Here is an 11,431-nt window from a genome sequence, read left to right on the forward strand (position 1 = left end):
ATCTCCAGTCCATGAGTAAAGTAATGCTATGGCTTTGTGACCTGTAGGGTATAATAGTATTTTCTCACTTATTCTGATACCCTCCATGGGTAGCCCCAAGTATAAGTACTTTTCCACCCATCACCTCAGAGGTGAAATCAGGTAACCATCAATGGCTGTGATTAGAGTATACATATTTTGGGGGAATTGGGCATGGCCCTCCACCCAATCGCTAGCCAGCCTCCACTAAAACCATTTCCTTCCAATCTTTTGTCCTCTTTGGGCACTTTGGTTCTTGAAGTGCTTTCATATCTGTCATCTGTTTTTTTACTACGTCTTTTCAACAACATACAGGGAGAAAAATAGACTTCCCACTGGGGAAGAAGTTTTGCCTTTGTGCTAATGGACTTTTACAATATTTTTGAAAGTTATCTTTACCATAAGATGCAGCACTCCTGCTTTTCCTCATAGCAGTGGGTAGAAAATCATGAGAAATATTGAATTGGGCTGTTGTTGTTTATTATTTGTAGTTTGAAGTCAACATGGTTGCCCAGCAGCTGGTCAAAGTTCAGTTGCTGAGTCTATATGACTGATTTAGTTAGGGCCCATCTCTCTCTTCTCTGAGACAGGCAATTACTTTCTGGATATTTCCCTATGGATAACTTTATTTTACATTAATTTAACTTGTGCAATATCCAAGCTGGAAGTGAGGAAAAGGGAAAATAAACCAGTTTAATAAAATTATCCCATTTCCTATTGTGATGCCCAAATTGGTAGATGTTTTTCATGCTGGCTGGTGATCTGCTGAAGGGGGTGGGCAGCAAAACCAGATGGAAACATAGGGGTAGTTAAGGAATCCATTCTCACCATGAAAACCTCCTGTGTAATTTTGGACCAATTGTTTTGTTTGTTTGTTTAATCAAGCATGTATAAGATAACATATATAAGTATAAACATGATTATGAATACAATAAATGGATACAAATAAGTGGGGATAGCAGGACAGGGACAGTAGGCACATTGGTACACTTATGCACATCCCTTACAGACCTCTTAGGAATGGGGTGAGGTCTACAGTAGACAGTTTAAGGTTAAAGTTATGGGGGTTTGGGGATGAAACCACAGTCACGTAGTGCATTCCAGGCATTGATCACTCTTGCTGAAGTCATATTTTCTACAGTCGAGTTTGGAATAGTTTACCTTAAGTTTGTATCTCTTGTGTGCTTGTGTATTGTTGAGATGGGAGCTGAAACAGTCAATTACAGGTAGGACATTGTAGCAGATAATTTTGTGTACTACGCTTAGGTCAGACCGAAGGCAGCATAGTTTTAAGTTGTCTAAGACAAAAATTTCAAGCCTGGTGGTATAGGTATTCTGTTGTGAGCAGAGGAGTAGAGGACACTTCTCGTGAAATATCTCTGGACTCGCTCGATTGTATTAATGTCTGATATGCAGTGCGGGTTCCAGACAGACAAACTGTATTCAAGAATAGGTCTAGCAAAGGTTTTATATGCCCTAGTTTGCAATACAATATTACCGGAGAAGAAGCTTAGCAAGATTAAGTTAACAACTCTTAATACCTTTTGGGCAATGCTGTTACAATGAGCTCTGGCACTTAGATCATTAGAAATAGTACTCCCAGGTCCTTGACAGAGTGAGGGTCATTCCCGAGGTCGTGTCCGCCCAGCTTGTATTTGATGTTCTGATTTATTTATTTATTTTTGCCAATGTGTAAGACAAAGCATTTGTTGTTTGAGATTTGGAGTTGCCAATTGTTTGATCATTCTGCCACATAGTCAAGGTCTTTTTGTAGGGCAGCAGCATTGTTGAATAGTTTTTCAGCCCAATCTGTCTGTCAAAATTGTAATTCTGGGCAAAATGTGTACAAGGAATGCTATTACATTGTTTGAGTTCCTGGAGAAAAGGCAGGGTGTAAATCTAGCAAAGAAACACATTTAGGATGATACAAGTACTCCCAGATTGAGACAACTCCCCTTTTTGGCAGTGATTTAAAACACATATACTACAGGAAGGATAGGGATTGGCCATCAGGATAACAAATATTATGAGCACATAATTTTTTGTTGCCAGATGAGTAGACAGTGGAAGGGAATGGCCTATGGAAGTCCTCCTTTTTTAAAAAAACTTTTTATTTTGTTTATGCAAACTTCACATCTTTGCAACACATTACACTTCTTTTACATATCTGTTGTGATTCTTTTATCTGTGCATATAAGTCTTGTATAGCTATAACTTTATATATATATATATATATATATATATATATATATATATATATATATATATATATATAATGTTTGCATTTATATTATTTCATGCATCTTTTTTCTTCATTCTATATATAACATTCTATATATTCTATGTATAACAACCTTTATTACATTTGAATCGTTTTGCAGCTATTTCCTATTATTTATTTGCTACAATCTATTTTGTATTTCTATCTTTTAATCATTTTCTGGTTTTGTAGTTGTTTTTTAATTTGTTGATCTTTCTTCCTTTCTTTTTTGCTTTCCTGCTTCCCCCCTCCCTTTCCTCTAGCCAATTATACCATAAATCCCATATGGAGTAATATTCAGATTCTTCTTTCTCTTTTAATTCTTTCATGAGCCTATCCATCTCTGCACATTCCAATATTTTTTTTATTACATTTTCTTCTGTTGGTGTGTAATTATTTTTCCAGTTTTGTGCGAATGTAATTCTCGCTGCTGTGATTATGTGTAGAATTAAGTATCTAATATTTTTTTCATAGTTTCCTTTTATAATTCTTAACAGAAATAATTCCAGTTTTAGTTCAATTTGGTGTGTGGTAATCTCCTCCAGCCAATCTTTTTTTTTCCCCAATATTTTTTCGCAGATGCTCATGTTCACCACATATGGTAGTATGTTCCTTGTTGTTGGTTGCATTTGGCCTACGGAAGTCCTCCTAATCAACACAAAATAGAATTTCTATTTTATAGAAATTTTATACATAGCTGTATATTTTGGAATATCAAACCATGCCTGCCTTGGATGATGCCTTCTTCCAAAGAGAAATACTCCAGGGGAGGAATGGCACTAGGCGTCAACCATAGCCATCTCTCTTTTTCATCTAAGCACAGCACCAAATTATTTGTGAAATGTTGCTCACAGACAGAACTGAATTTCTGGACTCCTTTGCTGGCTTTGTATCTGAATTCACCTGATTTATACTCCTACCTTATTCTCTTTTATTTCAGCTCGGCATGAAGTTATCACCAAAGAGATCCTAGTGCTGGACACTTGGGAAAATCATTGGAATGTTGCTGCAACTAAAGCTCTCATGCATGACAGCTATGATGTCTGTCTCGTTGCTCAGCTGAACACAAGAGATCTCATCCCTCCTCCTTCTGATTTGATGGAACAATAGGTGTGCAATTTTAATGGGAAATAAGTAAGCCAGCTGAATGGAACAGAAATATGTTGGTATGTGGCAATTTCAATGGGTGGTTAGAAAAGAGAATGCCATATAATGAATTTTTAAAAGATGACACACAGCTTGGCTTCAACATAGCAAATTCTTACTGCAGTATAATCAAAGATTATACAATATTTTTCTTTTCCACAACTTTCATAATAATTTATTCTGTGTGCCAAACTGTTATTTTCTTCTATTTAAGAGTACAAAACTCAACTTACCTTGCAAAATAGGAATGCTAAAAATGTTGCTTATGGTAAGACAGAGCAATAGTAAGTATTTAAAAATAAAATAATTTAAATATTTTATTCTGTACTCACATGAATACTATGGAACCTATTTGTTTTTTTTTAAATAGAAGGCAAAAGGGAAAGTAAAACATAGACTTAATCTCATTAAACTGGCTTGAAAAGTCATATAGCTGATTGTGTATTGTTGGCAGATAAGAATCTTTTCTTCTTCTTCTTCTTCTTCTTCTTCTTCTTCTTCTCCTCCTCCTCCTCCTCCTCCTCCTCCTCCTCCTCCTCCTCCTCCTCCTCCTGTTTTGTAGTCTTTTGCAGATTCAAATTAATCCAGATTTGAAATTAAATCTAGATCAGATACAGAAGGACTATCACCAGGTATTTTCCAGTAGTCCCTTGATGCTCTGGTCTGATTATCTCAAATCCCCAAAGCTTGGTTTTATTTGGGAGCTTAGAATATACTTTAACAGGTTAAATGAAGCATTATAAAGGTCTACAGGGAGTCACCTGCATTGATTTATCTAACTCAATGTTGTTTACTCTCAATTGGATAAAGTAATGGTTGCAACTGTCCACTGCTTAACAAAACAATCTTTTCCAAACTCACCTGGAGATGCCACAAAGTACATTTTCTATGTTGTGTGCTTCACTGAGCTGCTAAATATGTTCAAACTGACAGATTTTCACCCGCCTTTCAAAATTGTGGCTTTTCTCCCAGATTTTAACAACTTTTCTCCAAAATTGGATTGGATTTATTGGATTTATATGCCACCCTTCTCCCAAGGACTCAGGGCGCCATACAACATTAAAAGAAACACATAATACAAAAGTTAAAGAAAAATTAAATAGAATATCCCAAACAAACCCAATTAGAATTAACAAAAATATTTTTTTTAAAAATCGATTAAAATTAACAATAATCAATAATTTATTTTGTTTTGTTCAGGCCAGGCTGGCTTGCTGGAAAAGCCAACTTTTTAGGATGCGTCGGAAGGACCGGAGGTCGGGGATTATACGAAGCTCCGAGGGCATCTCATTCCAGAGGGAAGGTGCTCCCACAGAGAAGGCTCTCCCCCTGGGGGTCACTAGCCGACACTGTCTGGCCGACAGCACCCTGAGGAGGCCAACTCTGTGGGATCGCACTGGATGGTGGGAGGCTACCGGTGGCAGTAGGTGGTCTCGCAGGTATCCTGGGCCTAAGCCATGGAGTGCTTTAAAGGTCATAATTAGTACCTTAAATCGCACCCAGAAGATAACCGGCAACCAGTGCAAGCCGCCTAAAAGGGGTGTAACATGGGAGCACTTAGGTGCCCCCATGATAACCCGCGGAGCCGCATTCTGGACCAATTGAAGCCTCCGGGTGCTCTTCAAGGGCAGCCCCATGTAGAGAGCATTACAGTAGTCCAGGCGAGAAAGGACGAGGGCATGAGTGATCTACTGCTCCTCTCTTGGCCCATGATATCTCTTATAATATAATATCATTGAGAAGAAATGCCATTGCTATTTCTTTCATCTATTGGAAAATTTGAGTATTTGTGCCAAGACAGAAAAAAAAGAGAAAATGAGGAATTGTTATGGCAGATGTAGAATCAACAGGGGCCATAGAAGAATAAAGAAAAGTGGTGATGATGCGATTGGAGGAAAGGAAGTAGTGAAGAAAGCATATAAATGAAAAGGCCTAAAATGAATAATACAAATGTTTTGGAAAACGAAAAGGTTTTTTTAAAATACACTTTGGATGACTTATCAAAGTTATACTGAAATATCAAAGTTTCGTTAAATATCAAATAGGCCAGTTTGCTCTATTAATTCTACCAGGCTAGAAACCAAGAGATGGGGAATTCTAGACACAAAGTCTAGCTGAGTTATTTTGGGACAGTCACTCACCTTACAGGGTTGTTGTGGGGAAAATAAGAGGAGGAAAAAGTATTGGGTATGTATTCCACCTGAAGTTATTTATAAAAATAATAAAGGGATTTAAAAAAATCTAGAAAGAACATAATAAAGGCTGCATCAGAGGCAGTAGAATTTTCTTGAAACAAATTTTAAGATTGAATTACTTTGCGCATTTACTCACAGATTTTTAGCAGACTGATTGTAATAAACCTTACTTTTTCTTCATGCTCCCTAGACCGAGTATTTTTGGCATCGTATACAATAAGCTGTCCATCCCCCTTTGTCAATGGGCCATTAAGATAGCCAAGCCAGTCCCTTTACATAATAAAGAGTTCTCCCCTTCAGGGCCAGGGGAATGGGATTAAGGCATGATAATATTGGCCCTTTACCAAACTCATCATATGGCATCTGAGAACTCAACCAAACCTGGATTCAAAACACAGCCTAGAGAGTTGCCCCTGCATGGCCCGATGGGAGTCTGACAACCAATCAGAATACAAGCTCAAGATCAAAGGCCAGAGAGGGCATAAAACCAGGGACTCAAAATCTCAGTCCTTCCCTTCTCTTTTTCTCCACCAACATTGAAGCATGTGATCACCTTTTCTGTTCAGGACTCAAGACATGTGATCTGTCCACCATTAAACCTCTTTCCAAGCAGCCTCCATGTCTCCAGCGTCTTTTTCCCCACTTGGAGCCGAACCCAGAAGAACATTTCTTCCAACATCTGTATTACAGAAAATGACGCTTTAGACAATAGCATAGAATCTTTGTTTTTGTGTCCTGAAAAGGCTCCCAGCATTGAGATGTATGAAATGTATACACTTCGTTTGTTCTATTGAAGTATCCAGGTGAATCAACAGCATTTGAAAATTTTCTCCCTAATGCCTCCTTCAATAAATATTCTAAGTTTGATACCAGAAATTTATTGGTTCATCCAATCAAAGCTACAGTAGTCTCCTTTTTGATGTATTTAAAATCAAATGTGTTCCATATGCAAGATAAATTTTAGCAAATAAATAAATAGATAAAAAAGGGAAAGTATTTTTATTTCTCCAAGAAGCATTCATTAAGCCCATGTATCGCTATCAGTGTACTTTTCAGTTCTAAATAAAAACTGTTTACATAAGTTTTAAGTCACTAGGAAATATGAAACAATTCTCTGGTGCCTGTTGTAAAGAGCTGTGCAAAACACACACACACACACACACACACACACAAAAACATGCACACCTTGCTACATTATCCCCCCACCCGATTGTTTGCCCCCCCCCCATGTTTTTTTCACCATTCCCCCATTCACTACCCTCCCAAATCAGGGAGAAAGAGGGAGTGTCTTCCATTAGTGGAGAGGTTTGTTTCCATGGTACCCTGGTAATAGCAATCTTCTTTCCAAATTTAACTATGGGCTCTAATGAGCGATCAAGGCAGCAGCTCACCTCAGCCATTTATGTGGTCAACTCACGCCCACCAGTAGGGAACAAAGGAGGTGGAGAACTGATCTGCTAGGTCTGCTTTGGACAGGGAGAACCCAACAAGATTGAAATAGGGGCTCCGGGGATGATGCTTTTGCTCCAGAATAATTTTATCTATTTCTTCCTTTCACTAGTCATCTGTATGTTTGGAAATAATCAGATATTTAGAAACAACATATGCTTCCAATACTGTCGCATCAAAGAAGTATATAAAAAGGTATCTGGTGCAGCAAAAAACTACAGTCCTTATTAGTAATGCAACTAGTCATATTGTAGAAGTCTTCTTCTTCTTCTTCTTCTTCTTCTTCCTCTTCCTCCTCCTCCTCCTCCTCCTCCTCCTCCTCCTATTAAAGCTTTAACCTTCTAATATAGCAGATCTATCTTGGTGCCCCTTCTAGGATGTGGCTATCTTGAACCTCTTCCCCATTAAGTTTGGGACAGCACAGTCTCTTACTCTAGGCCTCTCTCTGCGGAAGCTCTGTGTGGCCAAAATTGCCCCCCACTCCTCCTCCAGAGCCCCTTCCATCATAATACTTTCTCATGAATCTTTGAAATCTGAGCATAGTTTTCATGAGTCTATAATTAACATGGCTTAGTATATATTTCTTAATTTTTCTTGTGTATTCTAGCTCTCTCTCCACCTCCAAGTTGTCATCACTTGAATAACTGCCAGGCACGTTTTGTGGAATCTGGCTTTTTATTATGAAATGATGCATATGATCTTCTGGAACAATTTCCCATTTTGAGAGAGAGAAAGGGGGAAGATTTACAACACAACTGAAGATTTCCATTGTTATGTATAATTCTTGAGTTATGACATTGAGGAAGATTTAGTGGTTTACTGCAACCCCCACCCCAACAATTCAATGGAGGAAAAGTTTCTGTTTGGCAAGCGGGGGGGAGGGGGAGCTTTCCATAGAACTGTCTGTTTCATGATCTCAAGTCATCTTCCTCTGCAACGTTCTATTTTTCATGCAATTTCTTTTGCGAAACAAACAGCAAAACAGTACCCCAGTTCTTGGAGAACCATACAAATACAACAACAGGATATTCAACTCTGTACAAAATAGGAAAGTTTAAAACAATTTTTTTCTTGGGGAAAAAACCTTATTTATTAGAGGACAAAATTTTCAAAGTTCTCAAATGTATTTCATATCTCTGGCTGAAATCAGGGGTTCCACCACAAAACCGCGCTCGGACTAAACCACGTCCGACTAAACCGCGTAGCTGACGTCATCAACAGGGCAACAACAGCGCGGAGACAGAAGCACGCTGTAAACCCTAAACCTAAAATTAACCCCTAAACCTAAACCTAACCCCCCCTAAGCCTAATCCTAAACCTAACCCTAAACCTAACCCTTAACCTAACCCTAAACCTAACCCTTAACCTAACCCTACTCCTAATCCTAACCCTTAACCTAACCCTAAACCTAACCCTAACCCTAACACTTAACCTAACCCTAACCCTAACCCTAACCCTAACCCTAACCCTAACCCTAACCCTAACCCTAACCCTAACCCTAACCCTAACCCTAACCCTAAACCTAACCCTAAACCTAACCCTAAACCTAACCCTTACCTTAAGTTGAATCGGCTTGCTTTCAAAGCGCTATTTAAAGCGCCCTTCTTTCTCCGAGCTGGCTGTTGTCGCCCTGTTGATGACGTCAGCGACGCGGTTTAATCAGGCGCGGCTTAGTCAAGCGCGGTTTTGACGGGTCACAGAAATCAGGTACATTGGCCTGACATGCCTCATTTGTGGAGTGCAGTAGAGATCATTTCCAAGGATCTTGTGGGCACAAAAACACCTTCTATTTAACCGTTGCCCCAATGGAATTTGTGCCAGTGATTATTTCCCCACTAGTAATTTACAGCACTTTCTACAATCATTCAACTATTTTTTGTCAAAAATAATAGTAATGAGGTTAGAGTGTCTATTATTTGCTCAGTGGTTGGTGATGTTACGGAGTTGCTTTAAGTTACAAGTGGAGAAATAGTTAGTGAAAACTATCTTGTGCACAGGATGGGGACAGACTTTATCACTTTGTCTTCAAATGCAATGCTATTTTTTTATTCAGAAACACATAAGACATTTTCAGACACATGTTATTGTCAATGTTTTTTTCCCCATTTGAACTAGCAGTTTCATCAGCATTTTTGAATTAAACTAGGACTTATAGAAAGCCTATATTTCATTGATAAGAGTGCCAATTAATTTGGTCTGAATTCTTGTTGTTACAGACATGTTAATGTAAACTATATCTGACTAATAACCAAAGTTTTAAAAATAATGAAACCAATATGTTGTTACAAAAAAAAAATGAATCAGGCTGAAACAAAATAAAACAAAGCCTTAGGACTCCAAAATTCCTTGAAACGGTACACACTACAGTTAGCTCACTCACTCTGGCTGTGCATTATGGGAGTTGGACCTGAAAATCTGGAGATATAAGTTTAAGAAAGTCTGGGCTAGCTCAGCTATATGGAAAGGGAAAATAGCATGCATATTCTGATTGTGTTACTAGCCAATGTGGTTGGTTTGTTTGTTTAGTTGCTTTGCATGCCAACAAACTGGCCTTAACCTGTGACTATATTGCAGAAATCATTCTGATAGCAAGGCTGGCCATCTTTTTAAAAGATTTTATAAAAAGACATAATCCATGTCTCTTACACAGAGGTGTATAAGCTTAGGTTTCTCATCAGAGGTCTGGGAATGTGCTTCTGAACAAATCTCCTTCAAATTGTTGGCTGCATCTACTAGAATTCCTGATCAATTTGGTGAACCTGGAGGAAATGAAATTGAGAAGAGCTGTCTTAAGGCATTTCCTAACTAATTTTTTTATTAAAGTTTATATGCTGTTCCAAGGTTAGAGGCCTCTGAATGACTTATATTTTCCCCTATAGCAGCAATAAGATTTAAAAACAATAAGATTTTTTTAAAAAATTAAAAAGATTTAACCTACAAAACAATCTAAACTACAACCCTAGCACTGAGGAATCTCCAGACATCACACAAAGAATAAGTCAGGAGGATTTGCCTCTCAAGGTTTCGGTTCTTGATTCTCTCTGGAATAATTATGATTTGATGGCTTTCAAAAACACCAACAGGATGTAGGCCAATTTAACTTCAGGGGAAATGCTGTTTGTTTGAAAGAAATGGAGCCATATCTGAAAAGGCTCAAGACCATGATCTCTGAAGCTGATATTTTCTTGAGAGAAAGTCCAAAGATAGCCATCCGTCCAGATCTTACAAAATCTTACCCTTCCATGTATCATGAAGAAGTGTTAAGAGCCTTAAGTTATATCCTTCTATGGAGGATGTTTAGGTTATTGTTTTTTTATTCAAGGCCACAAAGGGGTATTTTGAATAGTGTAGAAAGTTAGCACCCACCTCTCCTAGAAGAATGAAATATTTTAGGAAATATTAAAAAGGCGGAATATTATATTTTCCCTAAAAGAGAAATAGAAATCTTAAGGGAGACAGAAACCCAGAGCTTCAGCTCCCTGCACCCACAGATATGTGGTGCCCATTAAGAAGGACTGGGCCAGCCTATCTACAAGACAAAAGTCCTTCCGCTCCAGGGTGATGGGATTAAGACATACCCCTCCAGGACATAATAGGATTATCTATCAGCAGAGTTCACTGCATTGCAAAATCACCTGGGGACATTGCATTACCCTCCAGGTTTCAACCAAACTTGATTCAGACAAACATGACCTCACATGGCCCCATGGGAGTCTAACTATAACCAATAGAATACATTTCTTGCACAGGAACAGGAAGCTCAAGAGCAAGGCCCAAGAGAGGGTATAAATCAAAGGTAGTATTCAGCCAGTTTGGACTGGTTCTGATGAACCGGTTGCGGAAATTTTGAATAGTTCAGAGAACCAGAAAATACCGCCTCTGGTTGGACAGGCCCTCCCGCCCCCGACATTCCCTGTCCTATATTCCCTTGGTTTTTCACTCAGCTGATTCATGTGGCAGAGCGGATTGCCTCACCTCAGCTGAGCTAAACAACAGCTCAGCTCACCAGCGCTGACACCGAGGGTGGTTTTTGAGTGTTGTGCACATGCGCAAAGCATGCTCTCATAGAACCAGTAGGAAAACATTTGGAATCCCATTGCTGGTATAAATAATTCTCACTCTCCACTCCATGTATTCAGCTGCACCAGGACCATGTGTTTGATGGTTCTGCTTCATTAAACCATCTTTCCAATCAGCCTCCATGTTTCCAGTGTCTTCTCCTGCTCGGAACTGAACAAAATGGATATTTCTTTCAACCATACGAAGAAAAATAAATTTCTAAAGGTTACCTAAAGAACCATCTCATCCCAATGATATTAGCTATTTGCTCTGGCAGAAAGAACATGGTCTGGATCCCATCAGC

At 38.7% G+C, this 11,431-nt stretch overlaps 1 protein-coding gene across 1 annotated transcript in view; it reads left to right on the forward strand.

Moving 5' to 3' along the window:
- The window catches only part of KBTBD12 (kelch repeat and BTB domain containing 12), a 67,253-nt gene extending 63,413 nt beyond the window's left edge, over positions 1 to 3,840 (forward strand). The window contains exon 6 of the mRNA XM_014054722.2: positions 3,219 to 3,840. Within this exon, the coding sequence (XP_013910197.2) occupies positions 3,219 to 3,388 (170 nt within the window). The 3' untranslated portion in view covers positions 3,389 to 3,840. The remainder of the gene's footprint in view (positions 1 to 3,218) is intronic.
- The last annotated feature ends 7,591 nt before the right edge of the window (positions 3,841 to 11,431 follow it).

The sequence above is a fragment of the Thamnophis sirtalis genome, unplaced genomic scaffold, assembly GCF_051295495.1.
Source record: "Thamnophis sirtalis isolate CommonGarterSnake01/CBP01778 unplaced genomic scaffold, rThaSir2_p1.2 scaffold_3, whole genome shotgun sequence".
NCBI classification, from domain to species: domain Eukaryota; kingdom Metazoa; phylum Chordata; class Lepidosauria; order Squamata; family Natricidae; genus Thamnophis; species Thamnophis sirtalis.